The sequence below is a fragment of the Ostrinia nubilalis genome, chromosome 14, assembly GCF_963855985.1.
Source record: "Ostrinia nubilalis chromosome 14, ilOstNubi1.1, whole genome shotgun sequence".
Taxonomy (NCBI): Eukaryota; Metazoa; Arthropoda; class Insecta; order Lepidoptera; family Crambidae; genus Ostrinia; species Ostrinia nubilalis.
The window spans coordinates 11,224,930-11,252,194 of NC_087101.1; the positions used below are offsets into that span (position 1 = coordinate 11,224,930).

The 27,265-nt window shown below is 37.8% G+C and overlaps 1 protein-coding gene across 1 annotated transcript; it reads right to left on the minus strand.

The window, feature by feature from the left end:
* Nucleotides 1–2,094: 2,094 nt before the first annotated feature.
* LOC135078333 (phospholipase A1-like) lies at nucleotides 2,095–22,835 on the minus strand. Its single transcript, XM_063972931.1, has 6 exons — nucleotides 22,751–22,835; nucleotides 19,298–19,465; nucleotides 13,036–13,410; nucleotides 6,971–7,213; nucleotides 3,808–3,930; nucleotides 2,095–2,255 (listed from the first exon to the last, which is right to left on the minus strand). The coding sequence occupies exons 1-6, from the start codon at nucleotides 22,833–22,835 to the stop codon at nucleotides 2,095–2,097; spliced, it is 1,155 nt and encodes a 384-aa protein (XP_063829001.1).
* Between the last annotated feature and the right edge of the window lie 4,430 nt (nucleotides 22,836–27,265).

The window sequence follows — 27,265 nt, forward strand, 5'->3', positions numbered from 1 at the left end:
ATGAAAAATATTTTTGCTCTCTGTGTTAAAGTAGATAAGTTTTTATTCGAGTCTGCTCGTATTTCTATTTATGATTTGGAAAAAGAGGATTATTCTTTTTGTGTGTATGATTTTTGATATCGGTACGAATATGTATTTAGCATTATACGAGGATAAACATGGACTGTCCAATCGAATTGAATCCTAATCCTCTTTGTAAAATAATTAATTATAATTTCTTAGTAGAACAATAAAAATAATAAAAAAACAAACCAAGAGCCCACATTTTTTAACCTCTTGTGATATTATACTCGTAGTGACTTTGCTAAGTTTCTGAATATTTTCCGTATGTTTTCTGAACCTTGAAAGTTAATACAAGTTAGGTATTTGTTTTAACAAACTTTTGTAACTGGAAAAACATAACTTCTCCACTTTTAGCTAGGTACTTCAATATTTTGCGAAAACATTGTGGGTAGGAAGTAATGACATTTGATTTACATTTTATTTTTCCATGAACTATCTATTTACGAGTATTTATTCAGAGAGTTTAAGAGTAGGCGCACACCGTTTATTTTTAGTTGGCCGATAGTTGTGCCCGATTTTAATTTGTATGAAGAATCGGCCAAATCGAATCGGCGTAGTGTGCGCACTCCCATACATGCCCATACTGATCAACTGCCCGACTAAACTATCGGCCGACGAAAAATCAACGGTGTGCGCCTACTCTAAACGTGAGCTGCGACAGGAAAGTAGCAAAAAGTTCGCAACGCGTCTTTGTTACAATTGGAAAAAGGTCACGAACACGTCACGACACGTCAGGTGTCACGAACTATTTGACGCTGACTCTACTTTTTTAAGTCAGCAACTTTTCTTGCAATAAATTAAGTGTATTCAAAACAAAGTGCTCTATAAAAAGTTACTTTCTCAGGGAATATTTCGAACAGTTTACAACTAAAGCAATTTATCCCACAAAATACACGCCTTGCTTGCAAAAGTAGCGTGTTTTACGGTCTCATAGCTCAAATAAAACTGTTTAGGGGTTTATTTTTCCTTCGTTTCATGCAAAAAACAATAGTCATTAAATTAAATTAAGGAAGAATATATTGTATAAACGCCTTAGAAAGTGTGGAAATATTCTTGTTATGTTAGACAGAAAGCAGTGTATTTGGTATGACGTCATCCGTACTGATAAAAAGCTATTTTCAGTTGTTAACCTTTGTCAAAACAATTTGTCTATTTCTGTTGCCAACACTATGGTTACTGACAGGGGACTGTGTTGCCGTAAATAGTGATGTTCGGTTTCGATTCGGAATCCTGATCCCTTCTTGAAGTCTATTCCATGATCCAGTTTATTCTGTAACCTATATTGATACTGCTTGATAGAGCTCGTGAAGCAATTCAGTAACCAGTTTTTGATATCGTATAATTTAGAAATAATCGAATGAGATCACTTAACGTTTCCACCTTGTATAAGTATTTGTGAATTGATTTGTTTTAAGTTAGTGTGCAATGTAATGTAGATATTTACCATTTAGTATTATCCATATATTATAGTTTCATATTGTGAGTATGGAGCAATGAATATTGAGCTTTGTTATTGTCCTTAACACTTAATTAAGTAACGGATTTAAGAATAAAAGACAAAGAACGTCTTTTTTCACATTTATCAACCCGGAAACAGATCGTAACCGTATCAACTCGAGGCGGTCACTATTCTTTGTATGATCCTCCGTACTGCAAAGCAAACTTATCCGCAAACGTAAACGCCTCGCGGATAAAGGATACGTTGTTGATCCCTTTCTGGGTTGATAATGTCAGAGTAAATACAAATGAGTAGGTCATCTTCATAGGAACGCACCGAGCGCGGCTTGTATGTGAGCGCGCCAATACGTATGCGGCGCGCACGCATACACTAGCGTGGATTAGCGGGGTGTTGCGCCGAATTTTGTCAGTGTGTGCGTGCGCGCCGCATACGTATTGGCGCGTTCACATACAAGCCGCGCTCGGTGCGTTTCTATGAAGATGACCTACTCATTTGTATTTACTCTGATAATGTGCTATGTATGACCTTTATGGTAATAAAATAAACTTTTTGTCTGATCGTCTGTATTTCCATCACCCACTACCGGCAGCGCCTAATCCGTATGGCGAGGAAGAGCCAGTGTTCAGGTAATAAACCCCGGGAGAGCCAGCCTTGGACCCCATGCCCAAGAAGGCCACCTCGTTCTTGGAACAGAGACCGCTTTTGAACATCGTCCAGTTGCCACACTTGCGTGCTGAAAAGATAGTGTTTTGTCAAACATTATTAGAAAATGATATAGGTACACACTAGACTAGAGATGGTTTAAGCTCTCTACCCCTTAAGAACTCTAATTTAAATCTGAACATTAAATGTAACCAGCAAAGTAGGTTACGCGTCACTGAAGCTCTACATTTACCCAAGCAGAACGATGTTTTTAAGTAAACATACAAATTAATATCCGAAGCTGAGGGCGATATAAAATTCTCAAGGAAGATAAGTTTTATTAACTAGTCCAAAATTTCAATTTTGTCGTTTTATGTCAAAGTTTCACACAGAAAACCCGCGGGTATTTTTGTGTATTCCAAAATTATACATTACCGAAGTATATGTCAACGATACAAGTTTAATTTCCTCCGGGAGTACAACACAATCTAAGTTACATTTTGCCAAATTGTTGGTGCCTAATTTAAGTTACACTTAAATTTACTGTCCAAGTTTAACAATCGTAGATCATTGAACTAAATGAAGTTTACTTTCTAAGTTTCTCATTAATTTCTCTTTGAACTTTGATAAATATTGACCTTATCTTGAATTCACAATATTTCTCAAATGGATCTCTAAATCAAAAAACTTTGTAAGTTCATCATTTTCAGCTTAGGCTGAAGCTAAACGAGCGTAAATTTTTGGGTTATGAGTTGCGTAATTTCGGGCGCATAAGTTCTGCTGCATTCGGTTTAATACAAAAGTCCTGTTTCATTCACACAGTGACGCAAAACGAGTTCAGAAACTGATTCAAAAGCATTTCTGCGACGGAAATTCTGCGACTCACGACACACAAATTACGCCCGTTTGGCCTCACTCACATACTACTCAACCGAATTCTCCAAGGCGCGCATTATACAATAAACGTGTCCCTGTAATTAAAATACAATTTCCCTGTCTAGAATACACTAGATACATAATATTTAATCCCCGTATTTCACCCGAAGACATGTCGCCAATTACATCTGTTTAAAACTCTATCTCACGGGAACCACCGTTTTTGAAGTTACATTAGAAGAAAAACATAAAAGTGTGCTTTTAATACCTTTGTTTGCGTAAATAGCACATCTGTTGTTAGAGATCGTCCGTTCGTTCGTTTCAGTCAAATGACGTCCACTGCGGGACAAAGGCCTCCCCCAAGGTTTTCCACAATGAACGGTCCTGCGCTGCCCGCATCCTGGCTCTTCCCGCGACCTTCACCAGATCGTCGGTCCACCTAGTAGGAGGCCTGCAATGCCTACGCTACGTCTTAGAGATACTCGTAAGTATTCCTCGAAGCGCACTCATTTTGAGGCGCACCTAATGAAGTGCACCTACTATTCCTCGAAGCGCACCTAAACATGCGGTTACAAATGAAACTATGAACGGTCTACCAGCTGATGTTGTGAAACTAGGCACTATTAAAAGTGTTATTTTTGTCACTTGAATTGTGCAATAACATGTTGTTAATATTAGTGATAATTATTATCAAGAAAAACTATAAGTCCTATACTCGTGGTTATTATTTACAGCGCATAATTCATACCACTAAAAGTAACACCCACCTGGAAAACGCTTCGGTGCTGTAATGGACTCAGCGAACAGTTGCCAAGCCCTGCTGTGGTCGCACGTCGACAAGAAACACCCTGGCTGGGTCATACCGCCTGCTGGGTAAAAATCCTTTCGTCCTGGTCACAAAAGTTTCAGTATAAAGCTGTGTATTCACTAGGCAACAATTACCGCAACAAGCGAGAAATCCAGTAGAGATGAAACGGATATCCGGTAACTATCCGGTAGGCCGGATATCCGGCCTAAATTTACTATCCGGCCGGATACCGGATAGTAACTCACTATCCGGCCGGATACCGGATATTAAAAAACTACGACAATTTCCTATTAATAAAATGAAATACATTAATCTTTGAGGTAAATATCAATAAAATGGCTTATAATAATGACGGCTTTTATTTAAAGTCCAAAAAGTTATAAAAAAGCTATTCACTCTAATGACTAATACAATGACATAATCTGTTAATGTCGAAATATTGCCAAATAAAATACGCGATTTTTTTTTCACTGATGGTCTGTTGACATGATGCAACTAATTAAATTTTCGCTATTCAATCACACACTCACGATTGCAACCGAAATTGAATTGATATGCCCCCTAGACAAGTGGCGAAATCTGACATTCTATTCGGACGGATTCGATTTTCAAAAAGTGTGACTAGTCTAGTCTACTAATAGACCCACTGATCGCGTTCGAAGCACCTGTGCGACGCTATACTCGTCACGACATGCAACGAGACAATGTACCAACTATCCGGCCGCCGGATATCCGGCTATCCGGCCTAGCAGCTGGCCGGATATCCGGTATCCGGTATCCGGCCAAACAACTATCCGTTTCATCTCTAAAATCCAGGATCCCGCAAAACTGGACTGTATCCTTTCGTCCTGGTCACAAAAGTTTCAGTATAAAGCTGTGTATTCACTAGGCAACAATTACCGCAACAAGCGAGAAATCCAGGATCCCGCAAAACTGGACTGTAATTCGAATTACAAATTCCAACGGATCGGTTTTTTGCAAACACGTACAGTACAGTATACTCGTATTACTAAACGGATCCTGTGTTTTATCAGAATCATATACATATTATGTGCAATGCCTAATCATAAAGTGTGGCGAGAAATAAGCCACATCGAGTTTGCCATTTTATACTTGTAAAATACACAAAAGAGCTTATCACTCCTGCAAATAAATCAAAGCGTACTTTTGGATTATAAGCAAAACTTATTGCTTACGCCCAGGGTTATCTATTAACGAGAAGTGTATGGCACTGATTCCTAGAAACGGTTTCGATATTTGCGCAAGATAAATACCTAGGCCTTTGTGGCTGGTAAATACACGATCTAAAGGTCATAGCAGACTTATCAACTCGGAAAGGCATCACCGTATCGCCTTTTGCGAGCTGTCATCGCCTTGCGCGCTGTCAACCGCGAGGTGAGGCGTTTACGTTACAGTGCGGATAAGAGTAGGCGCACACCGTTGATTTTTAGTTGGCCGATAGTTGTGCCCGATTTAATTTGTATGAAGAATCGGCCAAATCGAATCGGCGTAGTGTGCGCACTCCCATACATGCCCATACTGATCAACTGCCCGACTAAACTATCGGCCGACGAAAAATCAACGGTGTGTGCGCCTACTCTGTAAGTGTACGTTGCAATATGGAGTTTCATACAAAGAATACTGACTCGGGTTGATACGGTAACGATCCCTTTCCGTGTTGATAAATATGCTGCTTATTCAAATTATTCGGTGGGTTCGTTAAGAGCGTTAAGGTTTCCACAAACTAGAATAATCTGTTCATTAACTTGGATAAATCTTCCTTAGTGTCATGATTCAGTGCTTCGAATCAACAGATGCTGCTTTAGAAGGAATTAGGCGGCTTAGCGTGAGACGTGACTTAGCACCAAGATAGTATTGTTGCGGCCACACTTGAACAACGGACTTGAAGCGATACAAAGGCCTAGAAACTTATGATAGGTACTAGGTAGAGTCGAAACTAGGCTAAAGTAAGGAGTCCCACAGCTATGTACAGTTTCAACTAGGAGTGGCTATAGTAGCATCAAGATACAATGTGGAATATTATTTCGTTGCGTTAAATAGTTGCTAATTGCAAAAAAAAGGATCAATCCTTTGTCAAAAGCTTCACTATCACACATAGTATAAAACAAAGTCGCTTTCCGCTGTCTGTCCCTATGAATGCTTTAATCTTTAAAACTTCGCCTCGGATTTTGATACGGTTTTTTTAATAGATAAGTAGAGTGATTGAAGAGAAAGGTTTATATGTAATAGCACCCGTGCGAAGCCGGGGCGGGTCGCTAGTTTATGATAAACAACAACATTAATTATAAAAGTTTAATACGTTTTGTTTTGAACATTACTCGTTATTTCATCAAAAGATCCTCCATCTTACGTTATACTAGGTACTTAAAGTATGTTAAAAATATAGGCCACCATGATCAAAAGGGCTTACAATTAGTAAAAAAGTAATCCAATAATATCACTTGTCGTAAAACACATGTAAAACACCACCAACAACGTAAACCGTGTCCAGCATGATGGATGTGGCTAAATCCCCGTTGGATTAGTGAAAAATTGCAACGGGACGTTTGGAAGCCGTTTTTATTTTGTTACCTCAAATACACAACACGTGTTTCACACTTTTAAAAAGTTGGCGGCAATATTATGGCGGTTTATACGGCTGCATTTACTTATCTAGGTCACATCTATAAAATCTAATGCCCGTATTCACAAACCTTACTATGAGGTACCTACAGTGCGCGTGGCCGCACAGGGTGACACACCAACCAATCACAGAGCTCTATTCAACGCTGTGCGTCTGATTTGCTGCTTCACTTAAGCAAGAATCGTTTGTGAATATGGGTTTAAGCATTGTTTTAATTTAAGGTTTTGGTTACATGACGCCCTAAGTATCTAAAAAGGCCCATGGCTTAACGTACCCTCTGATTGCTTCAATCGTATTCTATTTAGGTAACATGATTCAACCTTGCTATACACATACAAAGGACATAACAGTTATTTATCAATTTGTGTTTCCATCTGGGAATAGAACCCACGACCTGTTTAATCCAATTTTCAACTCATTAAACTATACTTCATTCAACATAATTCAAGAAAAAATTCAAAAATTCCAAAACGTTTACCTACAGGCTCAAGCAATCCCAGCATCCCTGCATTGGTATGTATCACATCCACGTAGTCCGCATCCCCGGGGTCCAGCCGGCCCTCAAGGCTGATGTTGCTGAAGCAAGGTCCCGCGGGGTCCAGGCCCGCGATCCTGCTCAGCATTTTGCCGGTCAGCTGGTGGACTCTTTTACCAGCGATGCCGGCAATGTGGGCTCCAAGACTATGCCCAATAAGGGTTATTTTGGCCGGGTCTTGTCCTTCTGGAATTGAGAATAGATTTATGACAATAAATGAAATACAAACCAGTTGAGTTAACTGCGCACCTGGCAGCCGTGACGTCACCTCGATCCTATGGTACGGAACGGGGCGAACGCGGGAACATGTGCGGGTAAGTGGGAGAGAAAGTCGCATTCACGCAAGTGCGCAGTTAGCTTTATTGTAGGATTAAGTGCTTACATTTAAAATTGCTAAGCTAAACATACACTTCACATAGGTACACTTTTAAATGATTTAAAGGCTCAAAAGCCAGCTAAAATAAAATACTTTTCTTAGCATCTAACTTAACTATATTCCAGTTCTAATTTTCAACAAGAAATCAAGTTTTCAATGTAATTCAGAGAAACACTAATGAGCCTTTTGTTCTGGAAATGAGTGAATACGCCCAAGCTAACGAGTTGTATTCGCTAGGGTGAGCTACTAGCAACAATAATTAACTTGAAGTATTAAGTTAAGTACCAGCTTTGAGAATTAGGCAGGAGCTACATTGGAGCTACCGGCGCTGTGCAAATGGAGAGTCAAAGTTTTGGAGGATAAGGGCGTTTTCAGGTTAGTGTTTTTAAGCGAATGTTAGTATGTTTTGTTGTAAGTTACACTGGAAATACGACCTTAATGTGAAATAAACTAGCTATAAAAACAAACCAGTTACAATACTGCGAAAGTCGTTAACCTAATTCAAGCTTATCTATTCTGACATGGCTTAAAATGTTAATCTTAATGAGATCTTGATAAGTATTAAAAGGGCTTCTATACAGGGTGTTAGGTAAATGGGTATATGAGCCGACACTAGCCCATGTTAACATGGGCATATAAATGGTATGGTGAAGTCAGAAAATTGATATCATCATTTAAATTTTTAAATTTTCATATAAAATAAATGTTATAAAATCCGATTTGTATGAAAAATAAAATAATTAAAATGGAGATATCAATTTCCTGACTTCACCATACCATTTATATGACCATGTTAACATGGGCTAGTGTCGGCTCATATACCCATTTACCTAACACCCTGTATAGTTAAAGTTAGGTACTGATTACTGTTAGACTAGCTGTATAAAGTTATTTTAGGTACTAATAGAGATTTTCCTAAGCAAGCGGCTTATCAAGGTTCTAGAATTTAAAACGATGAGGCTCAGAAGCCTAGAAAAGATAAATCTTTTAGATTCTATTATTTCGCTTGTAAGAAAATCAGCCGTGGAGTTTTGAATTTTGTGGCATCTTATTTAATACTTGTTGCGCTGTCGACTCTACACTATAATCCTGTGGTAATTAGGTTTAAATTACACTACAATGACGTAATATCCATATTATTTGAATGGAGACTAGACTTTATAGTGCGCCACAACCCATCGCAACCTATTACTATTTGTAGCAGCAGCCTTTCTATAGGCCTTAAGCGCTAGGCTGTTAGTGCCTGAGGTATGGAAGCGGCACGGGAGGCGTGACATTGACGTTTTATGACATGACAGAGCATATTTTGAAGGAGATCTGAAGCCTCGCTGACGATTGACGTTACAAAAACACCCTCCCGTACCGCTCGCAATCCTACCGTTACCTCTGTGGTCTAGTGGTAAAACCACCTGCTTCAGGCGCAGAGGTCCCGGGTTCGATTCCCAGTGGGGGCAGATTTTTCTGTTCGGTTTGGTTAGTGGTAGGGCTTGTTCTAAGTCCGCCTGGCTAGCTACCCCCATCTTACCTAAGTCTGTCGCCATAACGAAAATGTTAACAGCATACTCAATAATTATGTTTATTGCTTCCTTAAGTACATTTAGGTGTTACATATATTTCGAGATCATTAAGGACCCTGTTGGGCGCTGCAAACTAAAATCTATAGGAGAGGAGGCTTCTTTTTATAGATAGAAAGTTATAGTTTAGTCAGGTACATCGCATTGTTGTGTTCTGGCAGTTAGAGGTAAGATAGCCAGTTCCTCCGTGGTTGAGGATTCCGGGTGAAGCTCGCTTCCACCTTCGGCCTGATCGTCACTTACCATCAGGTGAGATACAGGCCAAGAGCTTCCTCGTTGTGGATAAAAAAAAACTTCAGTCACTGACTGAGTTAAGAGCTAGACCAGGCCTGTTCATCTCCGCGAGTTTACATCGAAAACAAAAGATGGCCCACCTACAGGATACTATTCGACCAGGCCTCACATACGAGCGAATATTGACTCACGCACGCGTATTCTTGTGTATGATGGAAGAAAATAAAGAAAATGGTGTACTAAATACTGTTACTGCGCAGTATTTAACTGCCTAAATAATAATAAAAACACAGAATGTACTTTTTTAAGTTGCCTCAAGACACTGAGAGGTAAATAAGTAGTTAATATTATTCATGATAATTCATGCTAAATCATGTATTTCCTCCGCCATTTTCCGCAGTTTGGCAATCAGCCCTATAGCTTCGGCGCAGTGCCGATCACTGACGTTTGTCAACAAAATGGTGCTTGACTCTTGAGACAGGCTAAATTACACCATATTGTTAATGACATTGAGCATATTTTTTTTTAAATACCTTCGCGAAGTAAAACTTCTGTACGTAGTACTTATTATTATTCTGTGGCTAGACCTATAATTAGGTTTGTCATTATCACCTCCTTAGCAAGTGAGCGAGGCACGCCTGGAGGCGACTGATTGTGTATTGTTGTGCTTACAAAGCTATGCAAATCTTGCCACAATAACATTGACAAGGGTAATAGCTAAATTGAGCCACGATTTGTCTATGGGACTACAGAATAGAATGGATAACTGAAATATTTCTGATATTTAAACTCTGCTTTAGAAAGTTAAGTATCACAACGTAGGATAAAATAAGATAACTGTTTAATATTGCACCCCCCCTGGCCACATTTTCTATTTGGGCCAAAGGAGAACTGGTAGAGAATGATGTTCAATACATAATAATGTATTGCATTTTTTATGTTCAATACATAATAATGTATTGCATTTTTTATGTATTGATTTTTTTTGTGTGCAACAAATTTTTAAATCAATCTCAGAAAACCAAAATATAAGGCATCAAAACGATCGTCTTGGCGATAAAACTTATAGTTTATTATGGATGCAAGCTAACTTGTTCTTCTTAGAGCCCTTTAGTTATTTCCCTAGAGTTTGCTATTAATGATAAGCTAGGAAACTTCTACGTTCAGCAATGTAATAACTTTAAGCAATAATCGGAACTGATGAAAAGTTGGAGAAGCTGTCTGAGCTAGATCTAGAGAACACTTAGGGATATAGATCCAATTCAATTTCAGTACCCACAAGTGCGAATTGGTTTTCAGATGGGTGATTTGAAGTGAAATTCAATTGTTTTGCAAATTGATGTTATTACACTGAGTGTAATAACTGAGAATGAGGATCAGTACTGTTGTAGAAAATTCAATAAAACTAGTATCTACGTTAATCTTTAAGACATAAGAAAGATATATCTTTTTGAATTATCCAAATCGGACCATTACTTACGAAGATATTAAGTAATAAACATAGACCGTTTTTGCCGCTAAAAGTCAACGTACGTAGGGCCGCGTGACGTCACTATATCCGAATCGAGCGCAGCCGGCGTACTATTGGGATGGAAAATATTTTTTTCCAGCTAAACTATCAGTTTTAGAAAAAAACTTTTAATAACATTTATTCATCAAAATAAAGTAACCTATCGACCAGTAATTTAAAAAAATAAAAATTGTGAAAACTAAGTATCGGTATGTCCAAAAACCACATTTTCATAGGATTCGATGCAATGCGGAGACGCGGTTGGGGTGAGTGTAACTTAATGATTGTTTGTATTGAACAAAATAATACATAATATGATGCTAATAATACCCAGTTTCTGGCCTGGAGGGGGGGGGGGATAAGTCATACCCAGCTTATAGCCTGGGGGGAGGGGCAAGCCTTACCCAGTTTCTGCCCGGGGGGGGGGGGAAGTCATACCCAGCTTCTGGCCGAGGGGGAGTCATACCTAGCTTATGCTTATGGACTGGGGGAAGGGACTAGCCTTACCCAGCTTCTGGCCTGGGGGAGGGGGGGGGGGTCAAGTCATAACCAGTTTCTATGGGCTGGCGGGAGGGGAAAGCCTTACCCAGCTTCTGGGCTTGGTGGGAGGGGGGGAGAGGCAAGTCATACCCAGTTTCTGCCCGGGGGGGGGGGGTGGGGGTGGGGGGGTAAGTCATACCCAGCTTCTGGCCGAGGGGGAGTCATACCTAGCTTATGCTTATGGACTGGGGGAAGGGACTAGCCTTACCCAGCTTCTGGCCTGGGGGAGGGGGGGGGGGGGGTCAAGTCATAACCAGTTTCTATGGGCTGGGGGGAGGGGCTAGCCTTACCCAGCTTCTGGCCTGGGGGTAGGGGGGAAGTCAAGTCATACCCAGTTTCTGGCCTGGGGGGGGGGGGGGGGGTATGTAATACTCAGCTTCTGGCCGAGGGGGAGTCATACCCAGCTTCTAGGCTAAGATTAAATAGATTTCCAGGAGGGAGCAGCTGTCCGTTCCTGCAGCAGCTGGCCCGCCCATGGGAACGGCGAATAGATAGGTAGGTACGTAGGTTTAACTCTGAAAAACTAAATAACAGGTAGGTATTGCGTGTACATCGAAATGATCTTCATAGCAATGTCTTAGAGCCTAGGCAGAGTGTATCTGCCTCAGCTATACCTTATTGTTAGAAGTAAATAAATTAATACTACTCTAACAACACTTATGAACACTTTATTTGAATAAATCGCCAAATATACCACCGCGGTGACCCCAATCGCGTCTCTGCGTTCCATTGAACCGTATGAGCGTATGGATTTTTTGCGTTATTTTTCACAATTTCTATTTTTAAAAATTACCTATCGATAGCTTACTTTATTCTGATGAATAAATGTCATTACAAGTTTTTCTCTAAAACTGATAGTTTGGCTAGAAAAAAATATTTTCTATCCACGCAGTACGCCGGCAGCGTTCGGATCGGATATAATGACGTCATCGTCCCCGCGCCGGGCGGTCAGTGAACTTTTTTAGTAATTTGGCCATAACTTCGTCAATTTTTGTCGTAGACCAAAAATTTTTGGACTGTGTATTAAGGATTTCTTAGCCCTATAAATCTGCATTCACAGCTAAAAATCGAAATGATCCTCATTGTACGTTTTATTGATAAAATGAAGGAAAGAGGTGTGTATTTGAAGCATTAGAATTACAATTCGCATGCAAATGGGATAGTTTATACTGAAAAGCAAATTCTAAGAAACAATTTTATTAAAATTCTGTGATTTAGCCCTGTTTTAGGTTTTCAGGTGCTTTGATCAACAAAATAGTTTGGTTTGGCAATAATTGGTTTGTAAATTGCTTTTAAATGTCAATCGAGGGATTGCGTATTGACCGAATATAGACTTACCTATTTACCTATGTTTCAATACGTGAAAACAACATAAGTTACGTGACGAACTGTTACCTTGCCGATGTACTCATGAGATTTGAAACTTTCGCGTTTCATTTAGAGTAAGTAATGCGTTGAGAACTGTGTTTCTCTATTTTAATCGAACATAAAAATAGTTCTTTCTTTCCAAGTTTGGTAATCTGTCGGACATTTTCCGTCTTGACAAACACATGCTAATAAAGTATACTAGAAATCTTGTAAGAATATTATTATTATACATACTGTCCCAAATCAATGATAAACCGGTGCCGTAGGGTGGACATAGTCTAAACTAGGAAAAATAAGAAAAAAAATTAAGATTTTTTCTTATTTTTCCTAAAGCAGTCATGACTATGTCCACCCTACGGCACAGGCTTATGGTTGAATTTTGGGAGACGGTGTATGTAGTTGTTACCTTTGATAATTTCACTCAAAAACGCTCCAAGGTTTTCTCCCATGAACCGAGCATATGTCGACGACCTGAAGTACTCCAAGTTGATGACCTTCCGTCCATCCAGGGCCAGTACCACCAGTCCTGGTTGCTTCAGCAGCGACGGCGCAAGACCCTGCACCATCACTCCATCGGAACTCTCCAAGAACCCGTGCACCAATACAACGACATCTCTAGAAGTCCCCAGGAACCTTCTGAACTGCTTATACGCTGTTATGTTGTACTTAATATTGCCGTTTTTGGTGATGTGATCTATGGTCAAAGAGTCTTGGAATGTAGACGCGTATTTGGCTTGCATTTGCTCGTAAGTCAGACCAAAGAAGCTCTTGAATGCTTCACCTGAAAGTACAGATATTTGTATAAACCTACAGATAAAATCTGAGTGTAGTGGCTCGATGGGCCTTAATGTTATATGCTAAGGTTGTATGAGATGCCGTAGTTATAAATGAAGTCATACTCGAGATATGCTTAGTAACGAGTAGAAGATTTAAGGTTCAGTCAAACCTACGCGATCTCACGCGATCAGCCGGCGTGCAGCGATTGCATTTAAGGCTTGGTATTTCTTCTAAAGTAGGTATTTCGCGCTGTCAAAATCTGCGCGCGCAATTCTTCGCCGAAAACAGCGCGTCAAAGAGCTCCCGCCACAATTTCCAGCTACACAGTATAGAAATACGCAGTTGGTTAGGTTACTTCCTTCCCTTCAAGCGTCACACTCACAACACTTTCTACTAGAAATCATATCCAAGTGATACAAATTAAAACACCTTTCAGACTTTTTGGGAATATATTCTAGAATCGAATAAATATAAAATATAACTGCAGAAGTAAACACGGTTCAAAGTGGCCGTGGCGTCGCCCGACCTTCTGGAAGTTCTGCGCCGGCTTAAAGAATTTCAAGATTACGTCACCCGACCTATCGGTAGGCCCTTGGGAGCTTGAGCGATTGGAATTTTTTATTATGATAAGTTACTCTTAGTAGCGATTATTTAGAGCTTGGATAATAAATTTAATTATAGTTGTTGCAATTCACGAAGCTTTGCATGTGGTTAATAACATTAATCAGTATAGGTACGCATCAATTTTGTTCAGTCTCTTTGTTTATTAATAAATAAAAATATCATACTAACATTGCAGAAACATATTTGTTTGTATTGGTCTGGGTGTTTTCTTTCTATAATATGTATGACGTATGTACGGGGTTCTGTACCTATCGAAAATTGCTATGAGCATCACACGCGGTTACCTGCGTACCTCTGTGCACTCATGGGAGTTTAAGCAGAGGTCCCTAGAGTTTGACTTTGAGCTTTGTTTATAGTCATTACGAAGCAGACTGATGGGAAACTGCACTGTATTGAATTCGAAAGGGTAATTTGACGGTGTTTGGGGAATTCTAGGAATAAATACAGAGTCTCCTCATTGAGATTGAGACATTTCAATTTGAGATTTCACTTGACATTGAACACAATCTGAAATGGAGTTTTCAAACACTTGTAAAAATAAAAAGTAATTAAATCAAAGGCACTAAGTAGTATTGATATCAACTTCGAAGAAAATGACTGCCAAAATTACTTTCTACCCGTTCCACACGTCTTTCATGAATTATATTAAGGTATTGTTAAACTAAATTTCAAGTAGATTGAACCAAGGAATCACTTTGTCCCATACAAACTTTGCCCCCTTTTTTCACCCCCTCTATTTCATGACCCCATTTCGGAAAATCTTTTCTTATGAGATGCCTACGTCATAAAAAGAACACACCTTCCAACTTTCAGGTCTCTACGATATCCGTCAGTCATTTAGGACAAAGCATTTTTATTAGTTGTTCAAAACTCTATCGTTCCAGGTATGTCATTGACAGGAGGGCGCTACTATCTTAATGGGTTATTCATTAGTCCACTTGACATTTCAGAATCGTTTGACTTTAGATACCTAAGCGATTTGATATTCGGAGTCTTTTAATGAAATCAAGTTCTGAAATAACTTGAGGTGTTGTACCCGATCAAGCTTTTCATTGCAGGACAGTTAAATAGTTTTATTATTAGTTTCTTCTCTAAGTCTTAATTTGTCAGAGTAGGTAAAGGCTCCATGAGAGCAAAATTTAGCTTTATAATAGTTTTTAATTTTTTTCTTGAAATATTTGACGCCTTGTAATCTCTGGTTAATATAGGTCCACACAAATAAAGAATGTTTGACTTCGACTTTAATAATTATGCTCTTACATAATTATAAATAAACTAGCTTTCCGCCCGCCGCTTCGCCCACGTGGAATTTTTTGGTTTTTATATAACCTATTACACTCAGAATGATATAATGTGGCTTTCTATTGGTGAAAGATTTTTTAAAATCAGTTCAGTAGATCCTGAGATTACCCCTTACAATTTAACAAATATACAAACACACAAACTTTACCTCTTTATAATATTAGATTATAAATAGGTAATTTGAAACCCTATTTTGTTTTATTCTTTTTTTTATTTTAAATATTTCACGATCCAAACTAATATTTACTGTAAGTAAATGCTAAATAGTAAATATTAGTTTGGATTGTGAAATATCCTACTAATATTATAAAGGCGAAAGTTTGGATGTCTGGATGTCATGATGTCTGGATGTTTGTTACTCTTTCACGCAAAAACTACTCAACGGATTTTGAACTTTACAGTATTATTGTTTATAACCCAGATTAACATTATGACGATATGTGGCAAATAAATTTCAATAAATAAATAAAACGTGTCTAAAAGCGCCATCTATCGTCATTGGTTAAAATCTACAGCACTGGACAAACTACGGTATGACGTTCGTAAATATTCATTCGGGGGAAACCGTGAAACGCCATCTATCAACATGGGTAAAATGAGGTAAAACATCATATCTAACGGGGGTAAAACGAGGTCCACGCGAACGAAGTCGCGGGCAGCCGCTAGTTTATAATAGGTAGCTTTCCCTCCGCAACCTTATTGGTATTCCATGTATGTGTCTTTTAACTGAGTTCTGTTAAACATTTCATGTAAAATTTGTCCAATTATAACTCTATTTACATCTGCATCTGTAAGCAAGGATTCATGTTCTCCAGCCCAGATGCCGAGTAAACAGAATCGTCTTTCAGTGACGTGCAGCTACCCCTATATTTGACCCACTGACCTAATTTTTTATTATTTATTTGTGTCAGTGTGCTCTTCTAAAGAGTGAAGACGATTGTATGTAGGTACTATTAAAATGCAATTTTAACTCATTGGTTTTGTCTCATATTTGAGGAATGTACTATGTATCATGAGTAGAGTCTTCGTTTAAAAGGATGCCAACGATTTAAATTTCAATAGGTAGACAAAATTCAGAATTCTTAATTATCAAAAATTTTAGCTTTCTCCAGTAACACTGGTATTATTATACTGTGACTCATCAAAGTCATCATTGTCAAAAATATTGACAAATCGAGAACTGTCACGGCCAAAAAACTGGCACGCGTCCGTCCTCCGTAAGCGCCACCGCGCGACTGATTGAGATTGTCCAAGCCGTCATGGGCGATTTTTTCCACATTTTTTAACATAGTAACTAAATAAGACGCAATATAAAAATTTCATCCGTTAAAAGCCCTCAAGTTATTTCTGAACTTTAGTTTAGTAAAAGATTCAGAATCTCAAATCGCTTATTTTAAAAATAAAACCATAATTAGAAAACGAATAGAGGTAACTTTGGGAATTTATTCTATCGAGTCAACTTCATCAAATCGTGTTTCCATCCGTTAATAGCCCTAGAAAATATCCTCAACTATCCCCAAAAAAAATTTTAGCCTTTTATTTTACTGTTTAGTACCTCAAAAATGAAAAATGAAAACCTCATTTTCGCCATTTTCTCTGTTACCCGGCCTTAAGTCTGATCGCCATCGCTGCACGCGGTTTGGTTTAGTTTCGCGCCGGCTGATCGCGTGAGATCGCGTAGGTTTGACTGAACCGTTAAAATTTTTTCAAGTCGTGGAAAATGCGTGAAAATTCGAGGGACTTCGATCTTCGTGAGTAAGAAGAGAAACAAAAGAGAAACTAAATTGGGGCAACGAAAAAAGTATGACAATTTCTTGGTTGCCAGTGTCGCGTGACTAAGGAAGAGGCCGTGTGCGGCTGAAACACTGAGGAAAACTTAACATCAGGAGAAATGGATATTTTGAGATTGAAGGATTTTCGTCAGGGACACTTTTTTATTCTATAAAAACGTTATAACAGTCAGAAAATGGAAAAATCCGATTAGCGAATAACTTTAACAATGACGACATTATAATTTAACGTCTGAATTTCAATTTCCTCCGTTATTTCGGAATTAGTGGAATATTACAGACTAAGTAGGTAGGTAATAATTTCGTTTTGTATAAATTATTAACAATACTAAGAAACACCTTCACGAATCACCAACAAAAGTTCATTATTTTGCTCAAGATCATCCGTTTCTTACATTTCCGAGAAGTTTGAAATAAAGAGAGTACCTACTTATGTTGATGAGCCTGTCTAAATAAGGCAGGATATTTAATAATTTCCAATATGGATGTATAATATAGTGCAATTTATTATTTTGAAACAAAAATTTGTAGTCTGGTCGACTGTGTCTTACGCCCGTATTCACAAACATTATTATGAGGTATCACAGTGCGCGTGGACGCACAAGGTGACACACGAACCAATCACAGAGCTCTATTCAACGCTGTGCGTTCGATTTGCTACTTCACTTAACCAAGCATCGTTTCTGAATACGGGCGTAAGTTTATGCCTGTGTTCGATTCTCAGTCTGGCCACTAAAAGTGATGAAAAGGATACAGGTATGAATACTGATCAATCAATGTGTACAATCTCCAGGACATCAACATCTACGTTTTGTGTAACAAAATTAACCTACAAGTACCTATACATCAGACTCTACAGTTTTTTACTTAATATTATTGTGTCTCTGTACTTATTTCGCCAGACGTCTTTGTACTTATTTTGTCGATAAAGTACTTCAAAACCATATAACAAGTTAACAATTACACTTAGGCTGGGTTGCACCATCTTACTTTACCTTTGACAAACGTCAAAAATCTGTCAAACTCCATACAAGAAGCACCGGTTATCGTTATAGTTACGGTCAAAGTTAGGTGGTGCGACTCAGCCTAGACACGAGCTCAATCATGGCTAGACTCAGTAAGTTACGAGTACCTAGATATAATACAAAGTAATAAAGAAATTCCAAGTTATGACAACATTGAATAGTCTATCGAATAATGATAACTCAATTGCAAAAGTACGATATAATCTCTCCATCAAATTATCATGATCTTTTCGCGACTTCTTATCTCCCGGTACAGAATTTTCACTTTCTCGCGACGTGCTTAAAAGCTCAATTTCTTTGATAAAAGATAAGTAAATTACGCGACATCAGACACTTGTAAGCTGTTTTTGAAATTACTTTATCTTTTTAGAATTCAGCTTTTAAGAATTTAAAATTCTAAATTAAAATGGTGAGGTTTGCCGATTTAGCTCACTTTTAACCTTTCAATATTAAGTTCGTCAAAAACTATTACTAATTCTCATCATTTTCATCGAAAATTCATTTATCGCAAGTAGTGCAAGGACTGCCCTTTTAAAATGTAAACTTTCTTGAAAACTCGCTCTTTCTCCAAATCCAAAATGTTATAAGTAAGTATTCATTTTTTAACATTATTTCTCTAGGTTTAACTGTTTAACTGGGTATCTAAGTCTTCAGTCGCAGAACTTGGTTCATAACATAAACTATGTTTAAAGCTATTCCAATATAGTTACATTCGACCTGAACGCTAGAATGTAGTAGCAGTAGTTCTATTTGTATACTTTTCACGAATTTTGTTTAGATGCAGAGCGTAATCGCCCTTAGCATCTACTAATAGCGTCTCTACAAACCCTAGGGGTTCTTTCGAATTAGACATTTTCAGCAGGACGTCTGTCCTGCGTTTGCAAGACCGCAACTATTATTTTTATTTTTAACTTTTTATCGTGTGCGGTCAGAGGTCAGAGTACAATTTACCATGTGCAGTCCAGCAAACGCCAACAACGTCCGGCTCAAAGTCAAAACGTCTCACTTAAAAGAGCTCTAAGGATGAGTTGCACCATCTTACTTTGACTTTGACAAACGTCAAAAATCTGTCAAACTCCATACAAAAAGCACCGGTTATTGTTACGGTTAAAATAAGGTTGTACAACTCAGCGTTAGTGTACGTACTCACATCTGTTAGACCCTGCAGCCACTATCGGGTGAATGGCTGGTAATGCTGCCTCCATGATTGAACCCATGCTGAACTTGGAAGTATCCTTGTGGGACACACTCGCTGCATACACTCCAGCCAGGAGCAAAAGGCGGTACAAACATAAAACTACCCCGTCTTTTGCTTTCCCTGGAATTAGAGAGTATGAAGGTTTTTCAAAGAGGAATAACAAAGTCACTAGTTAAAACGTCATTTAGTGTATTTACAGGCTTCTTTATTTTTCAAATCATAACATTTCAGACAGTTTACACCCACGATGTTATAGATCTAGACGTTTTTGTATGAATCTGAAGATAAATCGTAGAGTCGATATTAAGGCTGGGTTGCACCATCTTACTTTAACTTTGACAAACGTCAAAAATCTGTCAAACTCCATACAAAAAACACCGGTTATCGTCATAGTTACGGTCAAAGTTAGGTAGTGCAACTCAGCCTAAGTATTTTTTGTAAAAAAGTGCTATACAAGAACCCCAACCCTCATTACAATTGTCATTACTCTACTCGACATCTTCAATATTCTGTCTCATTCCCTCCATTCCTCAGTATTCACATCACGAGCCACAACACCATTACGGCGTACGAAACTGTCAACATTATGAATCCACTTTGCGAAGATAGGGGCCCATAAAATTGCTGTTTTCACAACGTATAAAACAACTTACAACCACGCATTTTGCTCCACATCGGACACTGCAGCTGGTAAAAGCACCATAACGCGATTGGTCAACTAATTTGTATGGTTTCACCACAGAATTGCGGACTTAGATGCTTAAAAGTATGGACTTAACAAATTCATGAAATAAATTCAAAATGAAAATCTCTTTTACCTTCAGATATCACAATATTAACTACTCCAATTTCAAAAACAAATCGCAATTTCAAACATTGTAAATAAAATTACTACAAATTATCTACTTGTCTCAGCAACGGCCAATGGGCATTGCTCGCAACTCAATACTATGATTGAATTAGTAACTTGAAACAAAATGTTTTAAATTCCAACTACAGTATTAATTTAATACTTGAAACAATTTTATAGTTTTCCATTATTTTCCATTACAGTTTTCAGTGTCTTATCGTCATGTTCGATCGTAATGTAGGGAGTTAATAGACAAAACCTGAAGTAATAAAATTTTATTATTGACTATGACGTATGCAGAGACACGCGAGTGCTATGTGCAATGTGCATTTAAATGCACCGACTTGCTGTATTAGATAAAAATACACGGATTAAGTTCATCATCATCATCATTTCAGCCATAGGACGTCCATTGCTAAACATAGGCCTCCCCCATGATTTCCACATCGCCCGTTTGGAATGGCCTGCATTCAGCGCCTTCCTGCTACCTTTATGAGGGTCGGTCCACCTTGTGGGTGGACGTCCTACGCTGCGCTTTCCGGTACGTGGCCTCCGCTCCAGAACCTTGCTGCCCCATCGGCCCTCAGTTCTGCGTTTACTACGTCAGGTATAAAATAAGTTAAATTAATTTAAAAAGCTTATAGTTTTCGTGGTCAAATCCAAATCAGCGTGCCAGCTCTGATTGCTATCGCTTCAAATATTACAGATACCCATATTTAGTTCCGCCAGTAACCATCGTTATGGTGCAATAGAATCAGATACAATCGTACAACTTACGTGTTTGTCATTTGTTTTGATTCGCTTTCAAAACAATTGATAAATAATAAATTGTCGTAGTTCACTTGTTTATAATGATACCAATTTAGTTACTAGGTGCACTAGCTTTTTCTGTGTCTTCACTGTGATAGATCTACTAATAAATAGATTGATTTTGTAACAGACAAAATAAGTTAAGTAATTCCAAAGAAGGCGAGTTTTTTTCATGTCGGACGACGTCATCGAGTTAAACACAGTTTCATCTTGTGAAGTTACAAAAAAAGATATATTTTTTTTTAACAAAAATGTTGTACTCTGGTGTGCTGTCGTCTCTACAGTAAAATTAATAATGTAAGTTATATAATTTGCAATAAATAATGGAATTTTCATCAAGAAATTTGAACAACGGATCCTAAAAACAATATTTTTCTTTTTTTTTCTTTCTTTCTAAAAACCTAATGTCACCATGATGAGTTAAGTATCTGTTTTGTCATCCAGGTAAATGAGATAAGTACATATTTTGTCACAAAGGTAAGAGCCACAACACACATGCTACTTTTTCCCATTGGCGATCGGCTATTTACTAACTACTGTTTAGATGCAGCATGGCGATTACGCGACTTAATGCATTCGGACGCGGTATCGAAATCGCGTGTTTTAGCGACTTGATCAATGCAGCATCGCCATTTAAATCTAAGATCTACATGGCGAGTAGTCCACTGCTGGGGCAAAGGAGAGCATGCGATGATTAATTGCGAATGATAATTATGTGGCAACTGACTGGGAATAGCGTCATCAGTGATTAGTTCAATCCCATGTCATCTGTTGTCGTTCCTACGGCAATAAGCAAAAAGGTATGTACAAGAATCTACACTAAAAACCTAATGTCAACATACCTGTTTTGGCATCCAGGTAAACGAGATAAGTGCCTATTTTGTCACAAAAGGTAAGAGCCACAGCGACTTAATGCATTCGGACGCGGTATCCGAAAAGTATCGCCAAAACGCGCGACATTTTAGCGACTCTATCGATGCAGAATCGCGATTTCGCCACTTCATGCGTTCGGAATCGCGCGTTTTAGGGACTGCTGTCGCTGCGTCCAGCGTCTGAAAAGCAACTCAATCGCCACGTTTAGCGTTTTTGAGTGTGAGCTTCTAAAAAGCGTCTAAATCGCCGATCGCCAATGTTAAAAGTATCATGTGTGTGGCTCTAAGGAGTTGATAGTGTCTAGATACGCACGGTTACGTAATAACATTACTTTAGCATTCCATGACAGATACTTATAGCTGATGTCAAACGGTTGTTTTGGAAGGTGGTAGTTTGCGTCAATTACGTCCGCTACGACGCCCCACTGTTTGTCTCCATGACATTAATTGTATACCTTTAAAGTGCAAGTCAACGATAAGTGCGTCTATAATGACTTTATCAAGAACTCATGGTTAGGTTACATCGGGTACATCGAAACGAACTCTCCGGTAAGACGAAATTATGACATATTACAATAGGGATGTTTCCTTGGTCCAAAAGCAAGAGTTTTAATTAGTCCGTCATTTAACTTATCAAAAAATACTTTACACGTATTTTTCACTTTTTCAAACTAATGAAAATTTAAATAATAATAATAATAATAATAAATTTATTTATTTCGACCACATACAGATCATAGTGTTAGTAAATAAGTACTTAAAAATTTAAAGGTTAATAAGAATACAATTGGTTTGAGTTAAAATATAAAATTTAAAATAAGCATCAGCGGTCTGCCAGCACATGAATCATTGCGCAATGATTCAGGTACCGACAGTCAAACCTCGACGCAAACATGCCCAGCACGCTGTTGGAGCTGGCCTCCACCCTGCGCACCAGGGATGTGCAGCGTTTGCGCATTGTTGCATAAAAACAATCTACTCGCGCTTCCGCGAACATCCCCGATGCGCTACAGAATCGGGGCAGCCCCATCAGCGCTCTAAATGCGTTATTATATTGAATGCGCAGAGCGCTGTATTGTTTTTGTGAGTAACTAATCCAGAGGCTGCTTGTGTAAAAAGATGAGCAGTAGGTAAGCCCTAAAAAGGGTAGCCTAAGCTTTTCAATCTGTATGTGGTAGGCGAAAGAGATAATGCGCGCCAAAGTTCATAAGAAGAGGCCCGTGACGTCAATGAGTACATAAAAGTGCCGTACTTTGTGACGTCGCACTATGGATCGAAATTTCGATTTATGGACATAGCGATTGTTTTCACAATTTCTATTTTAAAAAATTACCTATCGATAGGTTACGTTATTCTGATGAATAAATGCTGCACAAGTTTTTCTCTAAAATCAATAGTTTGGATGGAAAAAATATTTTCCATTTTCGTTGTATGGAATGAAACATAAAGTGGTCGATTTCGACTAAGCCTTGACAGATCTTGCTTTGAAACTACTTGAGCCTTTTTCTATGGCTTGTTAACTATAATCCTACGCTATCAGCGCGCTCCCAAAGTTGCCCGTTCACAAGTTATGAGGTTCTGAAAAATTAAAAAAAGCAAGTTAAAGTGACTTTTTTTGGAATATCTTTAAAGATTTAACGAAAATATAAAGATTATGTACGTGAATAATGTAAATTAACCTTAAATTACTTAAAAACATATTTTAATCAAATTAAAAGGTATAAAATCAGCGATTTTTTTTTTCACAATTTCTGTTTAAAAAAATACCTATCGATAGGGTATCTTATTCTGATGAATAAATATTATTTAATGTTGTGAATGTGAAAAAAAATCGCTGATTTTATTACTTTTAACTTTATTAAAATGTGTTTTTAGCAGTAATTTAAGGTTAATTTACATTATTAACGTATAGAATCTTTGTATTTTTGTTAAATCTTTAAAGATATTCCAAAAAAAGTCACTTTTACTTAGCTACTTTTTTTTTATTTTTCAGAACTTCATAACTTGTGAACGGGCAACTTTGGGCGCGCGCTGATAGTGTAGGATTATATTCAACAAGCCATAGAACAAGGCTCAATGGTTTCAAAGCAAGATCTGTCAAGGCTTAGTCGAAATCGACCACTTTATGTTTCATTCCATACAACGAAAATGGAAAATATTTTTTTCCAGTCAAACTATTGGTTTTAGAGAAAAACTTGTGCAGCATTTATTCATCAGAATAATGTAACCTATCGATAGGTATTTTTTTCAAATAGAAATTGTGAATCTGGGGGCACGGCAGTGCCCCCGCCAAGTCGAGCGCGAAGCAAACACTGCCGTACCATCCTTTACTGGAACCATTTCGCCGCATTTTCAGGCCTCTATTTGAGAACCTCTGGATAAGACCAGAACGCTGAAATTTTCGTTATCTAGTAAGCTATAATCACATACTTAAAATCCAAAATTTCAAGTCTGTAGGTCATTTAGTTTCAAAGTTAAGCGAAAGCAAAGTTTCGCATTTATGACACTCACTCACTCACTCACTGATGATCATCAAAATAGAACTAGTACTTCCCATAAACTCAGAGAGCTGAAATTTGGTACAGAGTTGGGGTTTAATGACTACATTAAGGGAAAACTATAAAAACTAGGAAAATCGAAGATCTGGAGTAACACCACATTCATAATCAATAATACTAGCGCTACACCGGCACCGTGGTGTTCGCCTATACCGCTCACCGCTAGATGGCGCTAGCACTTTGAGCGTCATTTTTCTGCACCGCGGTGTCCAGATTTTTTTCCTTTCTAGATCCCCCCATCGATTAAGTTGAATGTTGTGTAAATCTTTGAATTTCGTTGATTTCGTTTATTATATGGTAAGGTTGGCTAAGGTTAAGTTTTTAAAACAACTTCTGCTTTGTTGTCCATTTTAAAGGTCGTTGAGTTTATTTGTGTTTAATATCGTAAAAAAAAATGACGATAATATTAAAAGAAAAGACGACGACGTTAAATAATTATGCCACTTTCTACAAAAAGAAGTGAAATCCCACCAAAAACATTCTGTAAAAAACTAGCCAAGTCTCGATGGAGCTGCTTGTTTATCTCTAAAAAGTAATGAAATCTAGACAAAGTCGTGCCAAGTCTATGGTTCCTTACTGCAATTTCTTTATTATTATAGTTAATGTTTTGTGACTGATGAATTATAGTAAATAATACATCATGAAAATAATTTTAAATTTATTGCTGAAGGTGATTTAGTTTTAGACTGAGATGAGCATGAATCTTATGAACCACAACACATCAGAAAACGATACACATACGAGTACAACAGCATATACTTGAGTTATGCAGTGCAACAATACTATAAATAAAATCCATTCCAAATGAAATATTTTATAATTACCTAAATAATAGCTCGACTAGCTATTTAGAATATGCCGGAGATGCCAGAAATGGCAGAGATGACGTCAAACTGAAGAGGCTGTTATAAGAATAGCTTTTGTTAACCTTATCTCATCGACGAGCAGGAATGCCTGGATAAAAATATTTCTACTTAATTATAGTTTAATAAAAGACCCCCAAGTTACTATTATTTACTTTAAAAATATTTTTAGTTCGGTTTTTTCTTGATGGCACTTTATACACTAATACCCTTATGTATTACTATCTATTCTTATATACTAATATTATAAATGCGAAAGTAACTCTGTCTGTCAGTCTCGCTTTCACGCCTAAACCACTGAACCGATTTTGATGAAATTTGGCATAAATTTGAGTCCCGGGAAAGGACATAGGATAGTTTTTGTCCCGGTTTTTGAAACAGGGACGCGCGCGATAAAGTTTTTCTGCGACAGACAAAATTCCACGCGGGTGAAGCCGCGGGCGGAAAGGTAGTTCATAATAAAGCAAACAGCATAATAAACCTATTTAACTATTGCACTGTTTCGTCACTTTCTATCAAAATTAAATGATGACAGCGCCAAGTAGGAACAAGATAAAACAGTGTTATAGTTAAAATAGGACATTAAGCTATTTGAGTTATTATGAACAAGGGTATAATATTATAGACATAAGATTGCTTTGCGGCAAGGTAAAAATGCTTAGCAAGAGGCGTACTATGATAGTTTTTTTTCATTCACAGATTAAAGATGACGCGCACGTTATGATTCGTATTGATAATCCGATCTTAGAATTTTTTCAAATTATGTTTATATTTAAATCAATTCTCGCAAGTAGTAATATTAGCCTAAGATACCAGTAGTTACCACTGCCCTCTGGCAGGTTTGAATCTAAGATCTACGTGGCGAGATGATGATGATGCAGATGATACGTGGCAACTGACAGTGAATAGCGTCATCAGTGATTTATTCAATCCATCATCATCTGCTGTCGTTCCTACGGCAATAATCAAAAAGGTATGAACAAGAATCTACACTTGCAGACACCTTGCGGAAATTTCAAGTAAGTAGGTCGGTAATAATCTAATCGAAATTATACTAAGTAAGTATTCGTTTTCCCCAAATTTTGCAAACATAGAGTTATCTGAATGTTGAACTGCTATTTAAAAATAATTCTTGTTTATAAACATGATTTTTTGTAGAATATTTTTTTCGTTAGGCTTTTTTATACTTACCAACCTTAGTTGCGTAAAATTTAAATTACAAACTTTGTGTACATTTTAATCGTATTTTAAATTAAGATGCCTAAAATTAAAAGACTTGAAATTGTCTCTTACAGTCTGACACAATGATCAAACTTAATTTAGATTACCTAATTATAAATACACGCTTTGCTTAACATTTAATTTATTTCAGACCAACATCTAACAAAAATCTTTTTAATTTAAAGTCACATTTTCAAGAGGTGAAACAGTTTTTTGTGTCAGAAGTAAAATCTGTTTTCTACCTTTCTCGCAGTTTTTATGTTATCTCAAAACAGATTCATGGTTCAGAGAAACAATAATTTTGAGAGATTTGTACCAACTTTATCAAGATTTGTAAGAATTCTTTTGCGAGATTAATGACATCAAAAGTATTAACGAACTCTAAAAGGTGGTTCTAGACGAGGGTAATGTGAATAAATGTAATCCAACGTTAAATGTAACACGAATTCTACGTGTGGACGCCACTACGAGCATTACATGTGACTGATGTAACGCTGGCACCGAGCTGATCCATCGGCTGTCGTATCGCGTAAGTACAGAATTTGCTTTGTATTAATTTCGAGTGCCATCTACACTGTTGACGCTTAATTACACGTAATCTTACATTACTTATTACATCGGCTGGACCTGGGTTAAGTAACCGAGATCGGTGTATCAGTGCGGGTCGTCATAATCTTCACGTGTTCGAAGGCGCTGGAGCTAAGAGTCGGCAATTATTTTCGTATATAAAGACACGTAGAGGTGAT

What these genes read in the sequence shown, in the direction of transcription:
- LOC135078333 (XM_063972931.1), bottom strand. Translation starts at nt 22,835, where the DNA reads ATGCGCAAACGCTGCACATCCCTGGTGCGCAGGGTGGAGGCCAGCTCC. An exon ending in TTTGAGTGAAATTATCAAAG is followed by an intron (nt 7,214 to 13,035) that starts GTAACAACTACA and finishes TCTCAATTCCAG; the next exon opens with AAGGACAAGACCCGGCCAAA. An exon ending in GGGATTGCTTGAGCCTGTAG is followed by an intron (nt 3,931 to 6,970) that starts GTAAACGTTTTG and finishes TTTTGTGACCAG; the next exon opens with GACGAAAGGATTTTTACCCA.